The sequence below is a fragment of the Mchenga conophoros genome, linkage group LG3 (genome assembly GCF_057382185.1).
Source record: "Mchenga conophoros isolate Kocher_MC1m ecotype Shallow Benthic linkage group LG3, M_conophoros_male_GT1.1, whole genome shotgun sequence".
In the NCBI taxonomy this organism is placed as follows: Eukaryota; Metazoa; Chordata; class Actinopteri; order Cichliformes; family Cichlidae; genus Mchenga; species Mchenga conophoros.
This window is the reverse complement of record NC_140528.1, coordinates 46,567,239-46,588,827: the sequence shown is the minus strand read 5'-3', so window position 1 is coordinate 46,588,827 and position 21,589 is coordinate 46,567,239. Positions and strand designations below refer to the sequence as shown.

Below are 21,589 nucleotides of genomic sequence, written 5' to 3'. Positions count from 1 at the left end.
TAAACAAATATCAGTTGTTTCAACATCCTAACCTCCAATCAATGCATGACTCACTGCAGGTTCTTCGGGAAAACCGTAAAACTGTTCTCACTGTACATTTTCTGCATTTTCCTAATGAAAACAACAAAAGTAAACAGGAATCAAGGAGCGCTGGAGACAGTTCCCAACACTAAACACTCTTCACACTTCAAAGAATACGTTATATAATTTCTCCTCTTTAATATTATGTTTTTGATATTAAAGGACAGTTAAGGCCACTACGTTTCTAACCAATCTGCCACTCCTGAAACTAAGAATTTCAAATGTTATTTTAAAGCAATGATGCTTTTGCTGCTATCATAACATTGTTCTGAAAAAGTTTCACTAGATAGAAACAGCTTTTTAAAAACACAAGTTACCACATTTTGTGGCATTCTGCCTTTCGGCCCCTTTGCCCTTTTGTTCATTGACATTCCCCAGACTTACCTAGTGTGGCAGTGACTAAGATTGGGTAAACTGTCCCAACAGTTACGGAACAGATCAATACAAGTGGGGGAGGACGCCTACGCATGTGCAGAGATGGAGGATAAATATGTGGTAAAATCAAATGTCTGGGAGAGAAAAGGCAGTTTGGACAGTGTGTGACAAGACTAACTTCATAAAGTACACCATGAAGATACTGCTGTTGGTTTATCTGTGTGTGTATGTCGCCTGGGCACAGGACCTTGAGTTTGATAACGAAGAGGATGATGACTTGGTGAGTATGTGTCTAAAGCGGAAACGTTTTTATATCACACATTTTTTTGATTAATTCCTTTGATGAAAGGACATAGTCAATAAAATATATTAAACTTACTTTCATGGTGTATCAGTTAGTTTTTAAAAGAGTGTACACTGTGTAAAGAACTATGTTTAAAATTTCAGCTGTGTTATTATCAAAATATCTACCTGTCTATCTGTTATGTTATTTTATGAAATACATTTCTTCACAGATTGGGTCTATTTTTACTGAGAAATGCTAGACTTGAAAAAAATGCATTGCTTGTTTTGTTTTATTTTTATTCATGTATCTATTTTGATTGGGTTTATCTTTTATTTGATTTGCACATATGAGAACTTCTCAATTCTAATTCTCAATGGACAAATGGTGCTAAAACATAGATTACACATAATTTTAAAAAAAATAAGATCTACGTTAGGAGCTAAATTTGTTTGGGAGAAATTGAAACATGTTTTTGAAATAATTTCAAGTTTTACTTTTTAAATACAGTTCTTACCAAATTTGTCTGACCACCACCGAATGTTTTGAGGTTTTATGCCAGTTCTGCCCTAAATTAAGAGTAGTAGTACTGGTAATTACCAGAATCAGAATTTTTATGTTTATCGTATGATTAATCCACCAGTATGCGTAAAATCTCTAATCAAAATTGTGTTGTTAATGCTAAGATATATATTTTTGGAAAACAATATTGTCGATAGTAATATTGACATCCATGAGTTTTCAAATTTACTGTTTTAGAAAACAAAATATAAGGCACACTGTTATTTTATGATCAAGGTGACAAGTTACATTTATATACTTACAATACTGAAAAGAGAGCACTCTATATGCCATAAAAAGAATGGCATAAACAAGTTTTTGATGTATTTATAAAATATTTTGGTCAGAGGGCCCGGTGGTGCCAGTGTCCAGCAGCCTCGCCTCTCTCAGTGCGCCCCAGGGCGACTGTAGCTACACTGTAGCTTGCCATCACCAGTGTGTGAATGTAGTAAAGCGTTATAAAAATACAGACCATTTTACAGACCATTTATTTGTGCTTCCTCATTTTTGTGACGTGGTCTAATAAATGTAGCATTTTTTTTAACATGATTTAATTAGCACGGTGGCACGGTGGTTAGCACTGTTGCCGCACAGCAAGAAGGTCCTGAGTTCAATTCCTCCATCAGGCCTGGGTCTTTCTGTGTGGAGTTTGTATGTTCTCCTCGTGTTTGCGTGGGTTCTCTCCGGGTACTCCGGCTTCCTCCCACCGTCCAAAGACATGCAGCTTGTGGGGATAGGTTAATTGATTAATCTAAATTGCCACTAGGTGTGAATGTGAGTGTGAATGGTTGTCTGTCCCTATGTGTTAGCCCTGCGACAGACTGGCGACCTGTCCAGGGTGTACCCCGCCTTTCGCCCTATGACAGCTGGGATAGGCTCCAGCGCCCCCCACGACCCTGAAAAGGATAAGCGGAAGCGAATGGATGGATGGTTTAATTAACCCAGATCTGTAACAATTTGAAATAAATAATCATATATGTTTATGGAATACATTGTTTCTTTAATTTTAATATTTTGGTTGTCCAGCATAGTTTTATAGTATTCTCACTGCCATGATTTAATTTGAAATATGTCTTTAAAACAACATTTATGAAATGAGAGGAAATTTGTTACTCACAGCAGTTTCTTAAAATCTTCCACAGGCAACACCGGAATCAAATGGAACAGCTGTAGATGCTCGTGGTCACCGCCCACTACAAAAAGGCAGGGAGACCTTCACTGGAAATAGATATGCCCCTCCTCCTGTCAGCAGTGGTAGCAGGTAAGGCTTTTTTTTTTTTTAATAAATGAAATAAAAACAGTGAAAAGAAACAAAATCTAACGCAGCCATCCTTATGATATAGATGAAATGAAATGAAATCTTATAGTATAAAATTGGCAATAAAATTTCGTTAATAATAAAATTTTGTGAAATACAGCAAAGTGGCATGATGTGGTCTGCGGTGCCACTGTAGGGGATACAAATAACAAATAATCGCCGGTATATTTGTGTGTGTTTTTTAAATTATTTTTTTCATTAAGGTATCGTGGGCGCCCCACTCCTGCTCCAGTTGGTGGCCGACAGATGCAGGAGAAAGTTGAGCAGCCCGAGGCAGGAGGATGTACACATGCTTCAGAGGAGATGGTAAAAAAAAAAAAAAAAAAAAAAAAGATAATAGTAACACACATACAATTAAATACAGGCCAGTGGTCTTAGGTGATGTCAGGACCAGAATACTTTCCAAGAGGAAATTATGTGGTCACAGTTGCTCCAGTACAGCAAGAAAAGTTCCTAACTAAACACAATTGATTAACACAATATATTGCGTAGTTACAAAATGTAACAAAATAGGTTTAATGGATACAAATAGCTCTAATATGAATATCCCAGTATATTGCACAACTATATAGACATTAAATCAAATCAAATTCAAATTTTATTTGTCACGTACACAGTCATACACAGTACGATATGTAGTGAAATGCTTGGACAACTGCTCGTGACCTAAAGAAAACAAAAAAGGAAAGGCTATGAATAAGATAGGAAATAAATATGAAAAATTAAAAAGGGTAAATTAAAAAGGGTAAATAAGGTGCCCTTATTATTTTACTGTCATACTGTACTTTGATATTTTCTCTGTAGAGGATGTGCAGATAGTGAGGATATGCAACTATTTGGTCCAACTAGTTACTACAATGAAAAGTAAAATGAAAAGTAAAAAGTGCAAATTTTAGTGTTCAGTTTATTATGAATGTACAAATAAAATGCAAAGTCTGCCACAATTAGTTGATCAATGTTTGCTTCCATGCAAGCTATGGGATAACCGCAGAAAGAAAGCACCATATGCCTATTTGTGACCAGGTTCACCTAGCTGAAAACAAGCAGTTTCCATCAAAATCAATTGGTCTGTGACTGGGGTGTTCTTGGGAAACCTTTAATTGCTGATGTTAACTGTAGTTTTTTATTGTCTTTAAGTTACATTAATAAGCTACTTTGAAGTCAGAAAATTAGAACAAAGTCAAAGAACATGTATTTTAGTGACACAAGATAAGTTAGCTTAACTTGTTTTGCTTTTGTCCATCAGGGTGTTTTGTGTCCCACTGGCTGCGATCTAAAGACCACGTTGCTGAAGCAAGAGAGAAATGTCAAGAGGGTAAATCAAACTTGTGCAATCATTTAAAGGGCGGTAGTCGTCATCTTTGAGATCTTTCCAAGCAAACATTAGCAAAAATGTTTGCTGCTATGATTAGCAGAATAAGGTTTGGTTTGGATATGAGTTTAAACCAACTATGGGAAATCATTACTTTGTGAAAAGACTAAGTTCAACCTCCTGTATTTGTTTTATTTTTTGCAACTGTTTTATACAGAGCATTGACGAACTCAAGCCTCAGGTGAATGATTTGTCCCAGTCCTCCAACACTGTCTTCAACTACGTCAATGGCATTTCCAACTCGCTGAGGGAGAGGCAAAGACTATCCAACGGTGCGAAAGAAATTTGCAATATAACACTGAAAATGTAAAAAAAAAAACAACCCAAAGATTATTTATAACTATGGCCTGATTAAATTTATTTGTACTGACATTACAATATATCAATTATAACTAATTGCCAGTAATTCTGTGAGTGTTACAAGTTAATAAATAAAACAAATACAATGAAATACAGTGAATCACATCTAATTAAATACAAAATTTTTAGAAAGCAAGCAAAAAAAGTTTCTATGGTAACCATTAAACACTGTTGGTTTATAATAGTTGTTTCATTAAAAACGCCTGCCTTAAAATAATATCTGAAAATGTGAAATGCTGAACATGTTTTTTCTGTTTTCTTGTGCTCTTAGACAACAGTAGGGTAGTTAGTCAGTACACCGACCGAGTGGAGGAGCAGCACACCTACATCAAAGAGATAGTGGATACTGTGTTCCCTTCCAATATCAGATTATTGCAGGTAAATACAAAGTGACATAGTAGTATACATATAATAGTATAATTATAATGATACAGTGTGTCTTTCAAGTTTAGGAACCATGTAGAATTTATATGATAGAAAATGAGAACAAAAACAGTACAATCAGCCTTGTTCTAATTTATAACATGTCATGACTCCAGGGGGTCCTGGACAAGATCAAGCTGAAGATACAGAAGCTGGAGAAGGCCATCCAGGCCCAGAGGGATGAGTGCAAGACGCCATGCAAGACTAAATGTCCCATACCAGTAGTTTCTGGTAAGAAATGACAAAAAAAGCTAGAGAGAGGCTACTTGCTGTGAACTCAAACACTTAAGACTATCATGACCTGAATGACTTAGAAGCTCCACAGATGTTAAAGCTTTTTCTTTTGTTTGTTTTAGGTAAAGAGTGTGAGGACATCTTCCGTCGGGGAGGAGTAGATTCCCAGATGTATATGATCCAGCCTGATGCCTTTTACCCTCCATACAAGGTTTTCTGTGATCAGGCCTCCCAGAATGGAGGTGAGACTTTTCTTTGATCATTACTGTCATTTAATGGTTTTCAGTTAAGGTTTGTCTTTTTTACATTTCCTTTTTAAATTTGTTCCCAGGATGGCTTCTTATCCAGAATAGGCTTGATGGCAGTGTTGACTTTGGTCGACGCTGGGACGAATATCGCCGTGGATTTGGAAATATTGCCTTTGATTCTGGCAAGGGTCACTGTGCGACTCCTGGTAAGAGAGTTAAAACACAAGACAAAAATGTACTGTAACCCTTTCTTAATGGTTACACTTATTTCTGGTCAGCTACTGTAATATACCTTCTTACATGCCTACAGGTGAATACTGGCTGGGTAATGACCGTATCAGTCAGCTGACTAAGATGGGCCCAACTGAGGTTCTCATCGAGATGGAGGACTGGACAGGAGCCAAGGTGAGTTTTTAAAGGGATTGGCAGGTCCAAGAAATTATCATAGGACTAGTGAAAAAGTTTAAGCTTGATAATTGTAGACTCCTGTGAATTTTAAATGTAGAAATTTGTTTATTTGATAATAAAGCAAATTGTGTACAGTTTTGAATAGTTGATCTAAAAAAAAGAAGCAATTTCAAAAAAAGTTTTTTTGAATTTAGGAAATTGTAATTTGCATTAATGGTTAGGGTCTAATAGTTAATTATCAGGAAGACATGAATGCAATATTACAGTGTTTTCACCTACTCCTTCTAATGACTATGTCAGTTAGGAATTCAATTAAAACTGGTTTCTGCTTTTAATCAGGTCCATGCCCAGTACAACCAGTTCACTGTCCAATCAGAGACATCCAACTACGTGCTTGCTGTTGGTGGTTATTCTGGTAATGCTGGCAACTGTTTCCTGGAAGGATCTCTTGAGCTCTTTGGTGAAAACCGTACTATGACCATTCACAATGGCATGATGTTCAGTACCTACGACAGAGACAACGACAACTGGTAGGTATCCTAAAAAAAGTAAATAATAAATTATTACTTAAAATATAAATACTAGAATACTAGCTGTAACAGCTAATTATCATGTTACTAAAATGTAAAGAAATCAAGCCCATCTTAGCATTTTGGATGACCCACAAGTTTACTCAGTCTGTTAAATATGTTCAAAAGGATTTTGACTTTGGCTTTAACACCCCTCTATAAACTAAATGTGGCAGTAGTTAATACATCTACCAGCATCTAAATGTAATGTTATGTAATAAATGTAAATGGTAATAACTCAGATTTAGAATTTTTCAGAAATTTCACATTTTAACTTTACTCTTCTTGTCCGTACCAATCAGGACCCCTGGTAATCCCACCAAACAGTGCTCCAAGGAGGATGGAGGTGGCTGGTGGTACAATCGCTGCCACTCAGCCAATCCCAATGGGCGGTACTACATTGGAGGAGCCTACACACGACAGATGGCCAAGCATGGCACAGATGATGGTGTGGTGTGGATGAACTGGAAGGGCAGCTGGTACTCGCTCAAGGCTATTAGCATGAAGATCAGGCCTTACTTTGCCTCCAGATAATCCAAGAGTGTCGATGCACATAACATATAAAAGAAGGTGCCAAACTAAATGGTATATGACATGCAGATTTACAAATAACTAACACTAAGTGTCAACAAACTGTAACGAGAACTAAAAAACAAGGCTAAAGTAATGCAGGAGCAATGCAAGTATTAAAAATATGTTGGGGATGTCAGATAAACTTGTTACCAACAAAAGTAAGAGAAAAAAACCTAATTAGTTGTGAGTAAATATGCTGCGATCTGTCCTTTTTTGTTATGTGTGACAACTATAAGGATGAGTTGATGCAAACTGTCCTCGACTACTCAATAAACACATTGAGGAACATATTATATTGTTTGTGTTGGTTATTTCACCTAAGAAACAAAAATGTCTTTGCTATTTAAATGTTCTTTTGCTTAAACACTATGAGCACTTCTGTGACATAAATAAGACAAATCTGGTACCACTGGAATCATCTGCTCATTTTTGCTGCATACCAAGAAAACTATTAAAGGATTTATGTGACAATGAATTAAATGTAAAAACATTGATTATTTAATTTTTTGCAAGTTTTGGAGTTTAAAGTTTTGATTATAATTGACAGGGATGATATCCAGTCATCCAGTAAACTCAAGTAAACATAAATATAAAACAAAATTGGTTATCAGAAACTATTTAATAAAACAGAATAAGGATACAATGGATAGCAACTTGTAACCATTCAGACAGCATTTTCACTTACACAAATAAAATTTAGTAAGTTGCATAAAGCAATGACTGCACAGCGAGGGTAAAGTAATAGTTTTATTGCCTAATCATGGAGTTTGTGAGGTAAATAACAGATGACCAAACAGGAGTGCATTGTCTGGATAATGAATGGAGGTAACAGGAGAATTTCTCAGGTGCATTGATAAGGCACAGAATTAGTAATACTGTCTACTCCCATCATCCTTTGAAAAAAGCACAGTCCACCTCTTCAATGTAATAACACAAGCTAGCTTTTGCTTGTGGGGTCTATTCTCTTGCCTGACAAAGCAGATGCTGTAAGGCAGTTCCACTGCCAAAAGTGGGAGTGTACTGTGGGTGTGTTTAGGGAGATGTCACAGTAACATCCACTAATACCTTGACTCAAAGTTTCCCAGCAGAACACAGACTGCATCATTAACGTTAGTAGTTTAACTATATTAAAATTCACCAAAAGGCTTTTTTCCCCTATTGTTTTTAATCAAAAATCCCCCTGGATTGAACTGTAAAACAGCATGTCATAAATCAGAGTTATTCTTCATGTTATCTCATCTATTCAAATGACATACCACCGAAAAATATGGAAAAGACTAGCCCACAAACTACTCACATTGCTGATCCAAATATAAACTGAAACGATAGCTAAACTTTGCAGATGAAACAAAATAATGGTTATTTAAGTAACAAGATTACAATGTGCTTCCTTGTTTTCTGTCAGCCCCATATTTAATTAAACCTTTCTACATGATTGTGATCATTTACATCCTGTCACTCCTCCAGTAGCTCCTCCAAAATGATCTGATTCTGTTCAATGTCCTCAAATTGGGTCAGTAGTTCTTTCTGGACTGTCGGGATCGTCTTGTATCCTTCAGCTGGTTCTGGGACTATGTCTATAGGCTGGAGCTTAATATGTGGGATGCCTGCAGGAGGTAAAGGTGCTTTGGCTCTTCTGTTTAGAGTCTTGTCCATGTCTTCCATGTGAGTTCGAAGGATGTGATAGTCGAGATGATCAATTTCAAATGGCAGCACAGACTGGCAAGACCCACGACAGGCTCGTAGCTTCATGTCAATGTCCACCTGGCAACAAAAACAAGTTGAATAAGCAGTTATTCAAGCAACAAACACCATAAAGAACAAAAAACAAAGTAAGAAAAAGTATTACAAAAAATATAAATGTATCATGTTGAACATAACTTGTCTGAAATGTGTTTCTTTGCAATAGAGGACAATAACGCCATTTATGAAATGGCATTCCATAAATACTAACTACACTGAGTTGTTTAACGTGTCAAATATAAAATAAAATGTTTTAGGGCATTAATTTAAAACATTGCAGCAATCAGTGTCAGAAGAATAAGGTAATCAACAAGTCTTAAATGTAAATACAGTCAAACAATTGCACAATCGACCAATCAATAGTATTTGTTTATGTCTTACCTCTGTTCGATATAGCTCCTCTGTCTGTTTCTGCAGTTTGCTAATCAGTTTTTTTATCTGTTGGGACAGACTGCTTGATCGTTTCTGTAGCGTTGTGAAATTTCTGCCCAATTCTTCTGCTTGTTCCATGAATTTCAGCTTAAACACTAGAGATGAAATTCTGCATTAGTAACTCAGCATTACTTTAGTAAGTATTTACGAATTATTTTATCCACAACCACAAATCCAAACATCCCCAAAGAGTCTTAACTGTATCTGTTGATGATGACTCGCCGGTTAAAGTTGTATATGTGAGTCATTGTAGTCATGGACTTCTCTGTTGCATCTTCATACATCTCTGCTGTTTTACACACCTCCCGCAGTTTTCTTTCCACTTTGTTTTCCATCTGTGAGATCAAACCTTGGAGTCTGCAGCCAGATGGGCATTTAGAAAACTTTGGAGAAGGACAAGAGAACAGGTCAGGTTGGCAGTGCATCATAGTAACAGGTCATTCTGAGTTATCATGCATCATAACAACAAAAAACCCATCTTATTTACACTTTGCGTTTTAGATTTTTCAGAGTAATGCTAGTAAAGTGGTAGCACGGTGCTGGGTTGAAATAATTCAAATAATTAGACAACTGCTAATTAAGCCATGTTGTAGGACTGTCCTTCATAACAATCAATTGTTATCAGTGGTGCCAGAGTATTCATGAATTATACTGATAACACTTAGTTCACGAGTAACTATTTATTTTAAGACAGATTACAAAGAAAAAATTGAAACGTTAAAGAAATCTTTCCAAATTCTTTACCAACTTTGAAATTTAGTCTACATCTTGCCAGCTGTTGGATGTGTGTCAGTGCATGGGTTACAGATAAAATAAACTGGAATTGATTGAAACAATTTCATTATTGACATTTTTCTCAAATTAACTGGCTTAATGGTTAATGTGGTTATGTCCTTTTTTGGGAAGAAGAGGGGGTGTTTTGTTTTTATTCTAGGATGTGTAACTGTAATGATAACCCCACTGATCTCAAACAGATGTAGTTACTGCTTAAACAGCTTAAACCTTTTGACTGATGTATTTTAGATTGCGATCCCTGACAAATAAAAGCAAGATAAAAAGTACTTTAGGTGTGCTAGTTTAAGTTTTCAAGCAATTGTGTAATAATACGTAAGTCGACTGAAAATGTTTAAATTCTACCAGTTATCAAGAGCAAATCCTGGATTCAATTCAAAGTTTTTGTAGATGTCATCTGTGCGCTTTGCACTTCAGCTAAAGGTGGCTGCTTGTGTAAGGTGATTTTCTGCCTATTGGTTTATGAGACTGAGCAAGTCAATAAATGCTGGTTTGCTGGTTTTCTAACATAGTGACCTCTTTCAGTATGGCTGGTCACCTTTGGCTAAAGCTGACGTGTGGTGGTCAAGAGTACTGGACACCAAAACCCAAGTGCCCTCTTCCTCTCAAAGAGAGCACTTAAGTTGGTTTCCCTCATGTTTTCTGTGAATTTCTTTTAATTTAAGCTCAAGAAACTCAAATTATTTTCACATCCTGATATTACAATGGTTTAAACTAGCAAATGATTTTCTTTATAGTACTCATCAATAGAGTTGTATTTATGTGCTTGTATGCTTCTTACCCAGTCATCATCTAAACACAGCGGGGTCTCTAGTTTTGCTTCACATTGCTGCTTCCTGTACATCTGGGTTGCACTGGGGGACGGTCGGCCGTCTTCATTCTGCTGTTTGAACCTGATACACACTGCAGAGAGGGAAAAAAAAGTCCACCTTCAACTGTGCTCTAATTCAAATAGGACAGTACAAACGAAATGTGATTTGCGTGCACTTTCTTGTGTTTATTTTGTGTCACTGATGGAACTTGTGGACTGTACAAAGATCAGTAACTTCGGGGTTGTTATTTAACATTTCCACATGAAAAACAAGCACAAAATCAATAATAGTTATGAAACTGTGAGGTGAAAATGGGCTCTATGGATAAAAAGCATAAAAGATAACTTTCCAATGTCCTTATCACCAGGCCAGAGATAAAAACAATGACCATAAAAACTTATTACATAAAAAACACAAGGATGTTACAGTTAAAATGTAATCTTTATGTAGATCCTGTTGTTATGTTGCATACTAATCTGCGCTAGACCACATTGGTGCTTTTATTTTTAATGCCCTCTATGGGTTATATACAGTATCACAGGTATTGCTAGTCACAGTTGGTATTTAAATAGTTGATTCTTATAGAGAGCTTTTCTACTCTCTTGGAGCACTCAAAGCATATTTTCATTTAAATCAATTCAAATAAATTGTATCCTAAGAGTGCCTTGGTAACTTTTACAGTTGTATGTCTCATTTAATTGTTATTTATAGGCAAATAAACTGAATGTGCCATTTTTATACTGAAATTTGAGCTTTCACACTGAACAAAAACGAATTAACTGACATTGAAGAACCATTTTTTTTTTTTTGTTCATGTTCGTAAGTAAAATAACTGCTATCTGGCATCTTAATCATAATCTAAAGATGCGCTTTATTATATGGTAAAAAATACATTTTAATAAATAATAAAATGCATTTTAAAAATGATGGATAATAATAGTTATATTTTAGCATTAGAAATATAATTTTGATTAGAGTTTGCACACACTGATGGATTAACCATTAAAGATTCTCGTTATTATAAATACTTTTAATTTAGGACAGCTTTACCTTACAATGTGAAGTGCCTTGAGGCAACTGCTGTGTTATTTGGTGTTATATATATATTATATATAAATAAAACTGAACTGAATTGAATTTAACAAAAAAAATACATTAAGTGACAGCCTAATAAATGTATTAGGTCATCTATATGTGAGATTTTTTGTTATTTCTTTTAAATGAAAACAACGATTTTGTTCCTTTAGAAATCTGAGGACTCTTAACTCAGTATTTTGAAGCACAGATCAAAGAATGTGATACTGTTATAAGTTTCAGGGTTTAAAACAAAGGGATACTCAGATCTCCTTTATAGAATGACTTGTGCATAACATTTTAATGCCTTCTGAATACTTTTTCTTATTTTCGGTAATAATACTTAATCACTATCTTGTTTTCATGTTTTCACATTCATGTTTTTTAATCTTGTAATCTTTATGTAGTTCCTGTTGTTTTGATGCCTAAATTCAGCAATGCACATATAAATTTTTAAAGTTTTGAATTATTATTACCATTAGTAGTAGTAGTATTTCTTGCACTATATCATATTGTGTAAGAACTTTTTGTCACCAGTTCCTTGTGTACACACATTCGACAATACTTGCTTTGGCTACTTCTTGCGCGGAGTTCAATTTGCATGTTATGTGTGCTAACACGTCATCATCAACCCAGCAACTCTAAGAAGGAAGGAAGACAACATAACAATAAATACAATTCATCAAACACAGAATGACTTAGCATGGTTAACTGCTTTACTTTTCAGCGGCAATCTTTGACACTACAAACTAGATATACCCATTCAGAATATTTTAACATATATTTTGTATTACTCACATTATGAAATAATATATCCTTATATTGCGCTTTATTTTTAAAATATTAATAGCAAAGTGAGTGCCAGTTATACATACAGTCTATAAGACCATATAAATACTCCTAATACCCAGTTATTTTACATGTGGTTTATTACTCTGCAACCATGTGGTTTAATATTTTGATAGATTTTGTACATATTTTCTATCTTTAAGTTTCAATTCAAGTCAATAAGATTAAATTCAAGTTATTTATTTAGCGGGAAATGAGAACACAAACCACAGTGAGTAAAGTGAAGACTGAGTCTTTATTGATTGAGCAGAGTTCAGTGGTTGAGAAACACGAAAAACATTGGGTCACTGCAAGAACATTGGACTGGTAGTGCTAACAAAAGAATCAATACTGTTTACACAGCATGCTCACAAACAGAAAGTACTTATTGCACAGATAGATTGATTCTACCTTTGGTTTTTGTCCTCTGGTTGTTATCTATTCACCTGTTTTTTCAAGTTAAAAAGCAGTTGGTCGGATAAACATCCGAACAGTTTTCAGGCTGTAATTTGCTGGTTTGTATGTCACCCACACAACTCCATTCTCGGTTCCATGTGGGATGTTTGTTTTGGGGTCATATGTGCCTTTATAATAAATACCGTTTAAATTAGCTGACTGGCAGTTGTTGTACCACCACCCACCCCCATAAATCTCTGCACAATTATGCTCCGATCTATCGTTATCTTTGTCGAAGGTGCTGAATTTCATTCCGTTGTGGGATAAATCAGATGCTTTTGGCATTAATAGAGCATCCCCAGCATCCCCGCTGTATGTGGAGACATGCAGCGGGTACCCCTCCGCCTCTGATCCTACCCGTATAGTGTACTCTGCACTGGCTACAGCACCTTCCCAGTCCTCTAGTTCAACTTTCAGCATAGTCTCACTTTCATTACTTAGCAAGTGGAGGTTATGGTTGCCTAACCAAAACTCGCCTTTGCCCTGAGTGTCCACTGATCCAAACCCATTGCGGTATTCAACCCAGCTGTGGTTGAAGCTGAGTGCACCACTCTCTCGCTGCTGGACTAACAACCACCCTCCCATAATACCCTCCTGCTGGCAGTAAACATCCACTACTGCCTCAGAGTCGGTGCCGCCAGGTTTGATCTTAAACAGGCCATTTGTTTCCCCATTCAGATGGTTCTGGTAGATTTCAACGCAATCTGTAAACAGAGAGGGGCATACCGCAAACCGCGAGTTAGCGTGGACTGGCTAAAATGGACACTTCATCGACAAAAGCTAAACTTGCTGGCAGTCGATTCTTCGTCTCCTGGTCTCTATGTTAAACACTCTTTTGTGGCAAATAAGTCTGTGGCTAGCAGGACGGATGTGGGTGGTGATATTTGCAGGATTTTTGGAGAGTTTGGTTAATCGCTAATCAGGAATTTGTTGATTGGTAAACTATCAATGAGAAATATGTTTTTATCAAATGTATTATATGGGAAATCTTAAAATATTTAAACTCCAGAAACAAACAACAAAAAATGCTGTATTCACTTATCATTTTGGTACATAGGGCTAGCTAGCAAGCTATCTGATGCTAATGCATGCTATCTAGCTAATCATTTTCTTCTTGGCTTTGTATATTTTACTCCAGGTCAGTTTCAGTACCTTTTCCTACATAATCCGCCTGGCGTTCGATTCGTGATGTGACCTTCACACTCCTGGCGTGAAAATCAGGAACATCATCTTCTGTATTGTCAGTCAGAAACGCGCCAAGGTCGAGCCCGACATCAGAGTCGAATGGATCACTAAACCCAGTTTTGGTATTTCCAGAGACGCTGCCCTTAGTGCTGCTGAGATGTACGGTCTTGGTGGAGCCAGTAGAAGAGGATGAAGATGTATGGCTGAGAGAGGGGAACAAGGAGCTTATCCCACCCTTGGTGAAGTCTCCTGTCACCTGGCATCCGGGTCCTCCTTCTATCACCTCCTCTGTCCTTTCCACTGGCCCATCGCTTGTATGAACCACAGTTGTTCGGGTTCTCTTGGTGCAGGTGATGGTTTTGGTGGACACATGACTTGTACTGGGTTGGCCGAGGCTATGCGACCCTCCACCCAAACCAAACGTGTCCGCGTCGCCACGACCACTAATCTCAGTGATTGATCTAGATGATGTGGAAGAGGTGGACGATGAAGATGAGGAGGATGAGGATGTAGACGAAGAGAAGGAAGTACCTGGGACCTTGGAAACAGTTGCTGGGGATGAGCTAGAGCCTTCCTCTTCCAGGACCAAATGGACAGTCCTCACCTAGAAAAAGAAAAGAGAAAAAAACTCTTAAGGAATATTGGTTCAGTGAAAGTACTTTTTTATACAAATATAGAGCAATATTAACAGAATTTGATGAAATGATAGATCCTGCTCAAGAGGGAGAATGGTTTCCAACTTCCGGAAGGTCAGTAACTCAATAGCTGCTTCTTACTTGAGAAGTCCCTGACATTTTTTTCATGGTGCCATAACAATTCCCAATAAATGTTTGTGTAACATAAAAGCCTAAAGTTTCCAAACATACAGTACAGTTAACCAAATAAGAACCACAAACCAAAAGGAATCAAATTTTAGGGTATTTAAAATTAAATTGAATTGAACTAAATGCTGTCAAACGTTTTAAAAAGACTAAACTGTCAATAACAAATGTCAGTTGATATCAAAATTTGATATGTCTGCTTCCTCTGGGTCTTAGAACTCCACTAGTGGGCAATCCAAGGGGACAAAAAGTGCTCCAAAGTAGCATAAAACAATCAAACACTAGCTCACTGGTGCAAGATGTAAACAATGGGAAGCATTTACTTAAGATTTTCATCAATCACTGCATTACCGCTTAGAGTTAAGATTAACATTTTAGCCACATGGTAAAGATGCATAGTTTTAGAAATGAGGCGCTTAGCTTTCAGGAGAATGTCAACTAAAGGCAATTTTGGCCTTATCTCTCTCCTATTGTAAGATTTCCATTTGAAGTACATGAAAACGCCATAATAATAGTTATTTTTGAATATACCTCTAAACCTGAAAAGTTACCAGCAACGTAATGCTTGTTAAGAGATGAAATCTAAATGTGACGGCTCTCTTACATCAGGGAACTTGTCTGCAGTCTGCTGTCCTGCTGCTCCTTCAACGGCCCCGGATTTGAAGTTGCTATCCACAACCATATCCCTTAGCGGCCTGCTCTTCATCACGTACAGCGTCCCCACAGTCTCGACATTCTGGGGTGCCTGGGAGTCTAACTGCTGGACCTGGAAAGACAGACAGAAAGAGAAGTTCACAACCTAATGTTGGGAAAAATTCAATTGTCAGAAGAATGACAAACACAAATCTTACACAAAAATATCTTTTTATTAATTCTGAAAAAATTGAATATAAAAATGGTCACAACTAAATATTTTGACTTTTTAACAAATATAACTTTTTCTGTATCTTTGAATTTATTACCTTTCAAAAAACAGCCAATAAAAACTTTCTTTTTGGTTGTTTTATTTCCAATGTTATCTTAAAATAGTGTATTTCTCACTATTTATTCTCATGTTTTGGCTTGGTGGGATGAGCAGGTGACCAAATCCTGTATGATTAGAGTGGCCGACCCGAGTTTGAGTCCGACCCGCAACCCTTTAAACTTTAAACCACTTTTAACAGATGTAAAGTAATAACTTTATTTTGGTGACAAAAGTAATGGCAAACTGCAAATGGGTGAAAACTGTGAAGACTCATTGACAGTTATAGCAAATTATTTAAGTTCTTCATGTCAAGGGTGGCACAAGTTATTAAGTTTTGGGGGCAATTACAGTTCTGCATAGAGCCATGTAGGTTTGGGTAGCTTTTAAAAATACTTCTTTTTCCATTTAAAAATAGGAAAAAGAAGTTTTTTCCAAGGTTATCTCTAGTGGTCAATAAAATGGGACAGATATGCAAAAACCTAAGAAATTGTGAGAGGTGAAATTACTTGGACTTAAAATGTATTTAAAACAGCAGATTACTCGAGATAGCTGGTGTTTCACTGTATGCAAACCCCACAATTAGTTATTTATTGACTCACTCTGCTGATTGGCAATTTAATGAGCTTGTTTTTAATTTATTCACCCTTAACTGGGTGGATAGATGTGGTCGCTTGAATTCTCACCTGTTTATTCAAGGTGACATAGCTTTCCGTGTCCACTTGGTACTCAGAGTAGCCTCCACAGGATCCTTTGCAGGAACGAAGCTTAATATCAATATCCACCTGAAAGAGGAGATCAAGTTTTTAAAAAAAATGTGAAACCCAAGAGTAAAAAAAATTGTAAAAGTAACTTGTAAAAAAAGTGGTAGTTTTAAATATATGCGAACAAATTCACTCTGCCATTGTAACATATCTTTACAATAAAAAACAATATTTTACTGCTTCTCACTGTTACACAGGTGCCATAAAAAGATTTTACTTTAGTTAATCGGACCTTTTGATTAATTAATATTCAGAGTTTTGTCAGAAGTTGAGCTACATTCGCAGTACAAATCTGAATATATCCATGTGTAGATATTTATTATACTGATTTATGTTGATTTATTGTGTCCTGCCTTCTTTCCCTCACCCCCAACTGGTCACGGCAGATGGATGTCCCTCCCTGAACTTGGTTCTGCTGTTTCTTCCTGTTAAAAGGGAGTTCTTCCTTCCTACTGTCGCCAAGGGCTTGCTTTAAGGGTTCAACGGATTGTTGGAGTTTTCTCTGTATTATTCTAAGGTCTTTACCTTACAGCATAAAGCAACTAGAGGTGACTGTTGTTGTGATTTGGCGCTGGCTAAGTGCTTTTTAAAATGTTCTTATTTTCTTTCTTCTAGACTTCTGAAACCTGTGGCTTCACTACTGTTGGTTACAGGCATTTCAATATTTTTGCATAGTCAACTATCCTCAGTACTTTAAATTCTTTCTTCTCTAGTGCATTTGTAAATACTTTTAAGGATGTTCTTGTCATGTTTTTTATGCAAACATGTATTTTTGACTGTGCTGGCTTGGTATACCTCCAGTCTCTGCATCTCTGTGACCTGGTCTTTGACCTGATCCCTCAGGGCTGCCAGGACAGTCATCTGTTTGTCGATTTTAATCTTCATGTCTGTGATCCTCTGACGAAGAGTCTGAGCCAATTCAAGGTAGTTGTTGTCGCCACCTAGTAGAAGAAAACAGGAAACGTTTAGTTTAATAAATGGATGGATTGATTCTTACTTTTGTTTAAATGCATTTTGTCAGCTGTCCGGAGATGGGAGGGTTCTGCTGGATATAAATAATTGAGATAATATTGGGAATAAAACCACATGATGGCTTCCACAAACTGGTGCGCACTCCCATGTCCCATTTCTTTCCGCTAAATATCTTTTAAATATGACTGTGTACACCTTTAAAGCTGCTTGTTAGGGTTGCACTTTTGATCAGTTTATGCAGATATTTATTTAACTGTGAAACAACTTCCAGGTGTCCTGTAACCACCTAGACTGGGTTCCTGTAACCATTAAACTCTTGACTGGGAAACAGAAGAAGTGCACAAAGCCACACTAACCAGCGTCAGTGGTTAGCTTTTCTTTCAAGTAGGTGTAGGTCTGTTTCGACACCGTATCAGCGGAGCGATGTTTGGCCTTGTTTTGATCCAGCAGGCTGCGGATTTTCTCGATCTTCTTCAGCATATTGTGATCGTATTTCTCCATCAGACCCTGGATCCTGCAGCCTGATGGACATTTAGGGCCCTAATGGATGACCAAAGAGAAGACATAATTATTCCTTATTTCTGTGTCACATGAAAATCAGAGTCATTTAAATATAGAACAACAGGTTATTCTAATAATTGGCAGTACAACCAGAGGCACAAAAGCTCCAGTCTGGCCCGGATTGTACATTCTGTAGTGTATTTTCACAAGTTTAACCATTTTTCCTACCCATAAAGACCTCCCTCATGGTCATTCACAATATAACATTTATTATAGATTTCTGTCAATTTAAGCATTAATTATTGCAATCGGCTCGTGCTGACAGATTTCCTTCCCTTATTATAGCAGCATCTCTTTACCATATATAAACACTAAGACATAATTTTGAAATCTTATCGATTAAGTACATAGTTAGACTTTTGCACTGACAGAAACTGGAATTTCACCAGTCCAGCTTTCTTGTAAACATTGAATCTTAAAATTGCACACATTAATTGAGGTCAATAAGAACTTTGCCTAGCTTGAGCTCTGAGAGACAACAGAGAATCTGCATACCCATTCAACGTCTGTGCAGAAAGGCCATTCCTTCTCAGTGGCACATTTTTCACTTCTGGTGCCCTGCTCCACTGGACGAGCTCCCCTGGGATCAACCTGGGCCTAGACGAAGACAAGAAAGTCAACATTGTTTTAGTTAGGGCAGAAAACATAGCTATTGTCTCTGGTTGTTCTTGGTGTACAATGGATTTTTGAGGGGTGACTATGCACATATAGTTGCAAGCAAAGAGTCTTTGTGACAGAGCAGCTATTTTAGTCCATTTGGTCTACAACAAGGACTTTTACAATGAAACCCTACTTAAACAAAACCCTGGTTAAAGGCTTGGTGATACATTCTGAACTTCTTTGATAAAACTAACTAAAAATCTTAAAAACAGATGCTGCACATCAGACATGTACATTATAACACGTATAACCAATTTCAATTGAACTGCTCAAATTAGGAGGTGTTTCTTTGGAATAATATTACTGACTAAAAATATTTAAATTGTTTGCTTCTTACCCACAAATAAAGATTTTATTAATAATTTTTATAAAGTAAAATCCACAATTACAATAATTATATAAGCAGAAATACTTTTCAAATTTATTTATTGCAAATTTATTTTGAAATGTACTCAATTTTATACTGTTATTAGTACATAATTATTTTTCTTATCATCCTCCTAGGACCCTGGGGTGGCTGTGGCTCAGGTGGTAGAGCAGATCAACTACTGATTGGAAGGTTGGTGGTTTGATTCCTGGCTGCCCCAGTCTGCATGCCAAATATCCTTGGGCAAGATACTAACCCCAAGTTGCCCTCCGATGCGTTCATCGGAGTGTGAATGTGTGCGAATGCTTATTAGTTGCACTTGAGTTTAGAAGCGCTTGTATGAATGGGTGAATGAGGCATGTTGTATACAGCGCTTTGAGTACTCTGGGAGAGTAGAAAAGCGCCATATAAGAATCAGTCCATTTACCTGACGTCCACATATGTGGACATCACATTTTGGGTTATTTAGACCAAAATACTCAATTTTGCTCTACATGGGCCTGATATTCACTTATGAGGACATTAAACTGCTACTGTTCTGTCGAAATATTAAATGAATATCCTCATATGTGGCTATAATTTTTTTAAGAGAAAAAAATCAGGTAAAAAAATAATAATCAGGTAATTCTTTGTTTTTACATTCATCTGGCCCCAATATGCTCAAATATCAAAGAGAAATTAAAAATGCATGCCGTGGAAAAGTTTGGGTCTTAGGAGGTTAAATGTTGCATACGAAAATTTTAGGTCAGTGGTAGTTAATCAGTCTGCAGTATTTAAATAACTGGCTTTAAATAATATATATAAAAACTGTAAGTATAAATGAAGCTCTGTTTTGTTAGGTCTGCTAAGTTACACATCCTTTATTTGAATTCTTAAAACAGCTAAAGATAGTGACTGTTTCTTTGATTGATCAGTATTCAGCATTCTGCTCAAGCCGACGTCCACAACTGCTAAATCTTTTGTTACTATATTCATATAAATCAATAATAATAATAATAATAATTACCAGAAATATATCTAATAAACTTAGGTAGTAAAATAAAAGAGTAAATAATGGATAAGACAGTGTGCTCGACATCTTTATAAATAGAACAGCCAAATTCTATGTTCATGTATTCATATCAGTAAATAATAAACATATGTGTGATCAGTAAATACATAATTATTCTTGTTATTTATTAAACAACACATAGTATACAGTAAAATGACAAAGAAAAAAATTTCAGGGCCACATCTTTGTAAAATTATTTAAAAACATCAGAGAAACTCACCAGTGTTGAGGACACACATATCAGACACAAAAGGAAACAGAGTCGCTCCATCGTTCCTGTTTCTGTGCGAAGAGTTGTTCCTGAATGATTTTCTAACGCTGCTCTCTGATCATTTGAAGCCTTCAGGTTCAGTTTCACAAACCGGTGAGTCATCAGCAAACACTGGTCAGGTCAGATCAGAGTTGAGCAACAGCTTCTAATCGATGTGTTTGTTGTACTGTGTGTATCTTTACTCAAAAATAATGCATTCAAACACACACACACACACACACACACACACACACACACACACACACACACTAAAGTCAAACATGCTGCCTACTCAGTTCAGTTGCAGCAGGATTTCCTGTCAGTTCCTGTACATTTTACACCAACCAAATAGTGACAAACACCAACGACACTAACATTGACTCAACTGAACTCAATCAGAAAAGGGCAACAAAAACATTCGAGGATTTTAAAATGATAGAATAGAGTTTCTATTTACTCCCATTTTACAGCATTACCGCGGGTTTTGTTAAAATATAAATGAATCTCTCCATATTAATATTACATGCGTCAGAAAAATGTCATTTATTTACCACCTTTCAATACAAAGATCACAAAGTGCTTCACAAAGAAATACCAGAGAATAAAAAAGTTAACGACACACAGGTAAAAAAAAATGCAATGATAAAATGTATAACATTTTTAAATAACAATAATGATTTAGCTTCTCAAGTTAAGGTGTATGTTAACACCAAATATAAAAGAGAAATACAGGCCAGAAGGTAAAATATTGTTGTAGAAGTTAATGAATAAAGGAGCGCATAAAAAGTACCACACAGCAGGCCACGATATTAAAAAACACACCAACAGAGTGGACAGGACCAGTTAAATGACTAGAACTAGGGGATGAGAGCTAGCAACTACCAGCTAGGCTGCTGTGGGGTGTGCACAGCAAGATTTATCATTTATTTCAAAGGCTTTATTTGACTGATTGTTAAGCAGGACACTAATTTATTGATCCAGTACAAAAGTAATAGTAAAAATGAGAAACTGCAGTTTCATAGTGCCAATACAGTATTTTGGGAGATACACTAAGC

At 36.5% G+C, this 21,589-nt stretch overlaps 3 protein-coding genes across 3 annotated transcripts; 1 reads left to right on the top strand and 2 right to left on the bottom strand.

Annotated features, from left to right (window-relative positions):
* Positions 1 to 571: 571 nt before the first annotated feature.
* Positions 572 to 7,095, top strand: fgb (fibrinogen beta chain). The gene is made up of 12 exons (XM_085260607.1): positions 572 to 736; positions 2,443 to 2,561; positions 2,822 to 2,924; positions 3,865 to 3,933; positions 4,148 to 4,262; positions 4,622 to 4,728; positions 4,890 to 5,004; positions 5,130 to 5,249; positions 5,339 to 5,461; positions 5,566 to 5,660; positions 6,003 to 6,193; positions 6,535 to 7,095. The coding sequence occupies exons 1-12, from the start codon at positions 587 to 589 to the stop codon at positions 6,764 to 6,766; spliced, it is 1,539 nt and encodes a 512-aa protein (XP_085116733.1). The 5' UTR covers positions 572 to 586; the 3' UTR covers positions 6,767 to 7,095.
* Positions 7,096 to 7,412: 317 nt separating this feature from the next.
* LOC146579015 (fibrinogen alpha chain) lies at positions 7,413 to 12,571 on the bottom strand. Its single transcript, XM_085260600.1, has 5 exons — positions 12,212 to 12,571; positions 10,554 to 10,675; positions 9,180 to 9,363; positions 8,930 to 9,075; positions 7,413 to 8,569 (listed from the first exon to the last, which is right to left on the bottom strand). The coding sequence occupies exons 2-5, from the start codon at positions 10,614 to 10,616 to the stop codon at positions 8,261 to 8,263; spliced, it is 702 nt and encodes a 233-aa protein (XP_085116726.1). The 5' UTR covers positions 10,617 to 10,675; positions 12,212 to 12,571; the 3' UTR covers positions 7,413 to 8,260.
* Positions 12,572 to 12,723: 152 nt separating this feature from the next.
* fga (fibrinogen alpha chain) lies at positions 12,724 to 20,694 on the bottom strand. Its single transcript, XM_085260576.1, has 8 exons — positions 20,505 to 20,694; positions 18,702 to 18,803; positions 18,002 to 18,185; positions 17,469 to 17,614; positions 16,596 to 16,694; positions 15,553 to 15,714; positions 14,095 to 14,731; positions 12,724 to 13,646 (listed from the first exon to the last, which is right to left on the bottom strand). Exons 1-8 carry the CDS (start codon positions 20,655 to 20,657, stop codon positions 12,946 to 12,948), a joined length of 2,184 nt encoding a protein of 727 aa, XP_085116702.1. The 5' UTR covers positions 20,658 to 20,694; the 3' UTR covers positions 12,724 to 12,945.
* Between the last annotated feature and the right edge of the window lie 895 nt (positions 20,695 to 21,589).

What these genes read in the sequence shown, in the direction of transcription:
- fgb (XM_085260607.1), top strand. Translation starts at nt 587, where the DNA reads ATGTCTGGGAGAGAAAAGGCAGTTTGGACAGTGTGTGACAAGACTAAC. An exon ending in GAGGCAAAGACTATCCAACG is followed by an intron (nt 4,263 to 4,621) that starts GTGCGAAAGAAA and finishes TTGTGCTCTTAG; the next exon opens with ACAACAGTAGGGTAGTTAGT. An exon ending in GGGTCACTGTGCGACTCCTG is followed by an intron (nt 5,462 to 5,565) that starts GTAAGAGAGTTA and finishes ACATGCCTACAG; the next exon opens with GTGAATACTGGCTGGGTAAT.
- LOC146579015 (XM_085260600.1), bottom strand. Translation starts at nt 10,616, where the DNA reads ATGTACAGGAAGCAGCAATGTGAAGCAAAACTAGAGACCCCGCTGTGT. An exon ending in AGTCATCATCAACAGATACA is followed by an intron (nt 9,076 to 9,179) that starts GTTAAGACTCTT and finishes TTTCATCTCTAG; the next exon opens with TGTTTAAGCTGAAATTCATG. An exon ending in AGGAGCTATATCGAACAGAG is followed by an intron (nt 8,570 to 8,929) that starts GTAAGACATAAA and finishes TTTTGTTGCCAG; the next exon opens with GTGGACATTGACATGAAGCT.
- fga (XM_085260576.1), bottom strand. Translation starts at nt 20,657, where the DNA reads ATGACTCACCGGTTTGTGAAACTGAACCTGAAGGCTTCAAATGATCAG. An exon ending in CAGAGATGCAGAGACTGGAG is followed by an intron (nt 16,695 to 17,468) that starts GTATACCAAGCC and finishes CTCCTCTTTCAG; the next exon opens with GTGGATATTGATATTAAGCT. An exon ending in CTGCAGACAAGTTCCCTGAT is followed by an intron (nt 14,732 to 15,552) that starts GTAAGAGAGCCG and finishes TTCTTTTTCTAG; the next exon opens with GTGAGGACTGTCCATTTGGT.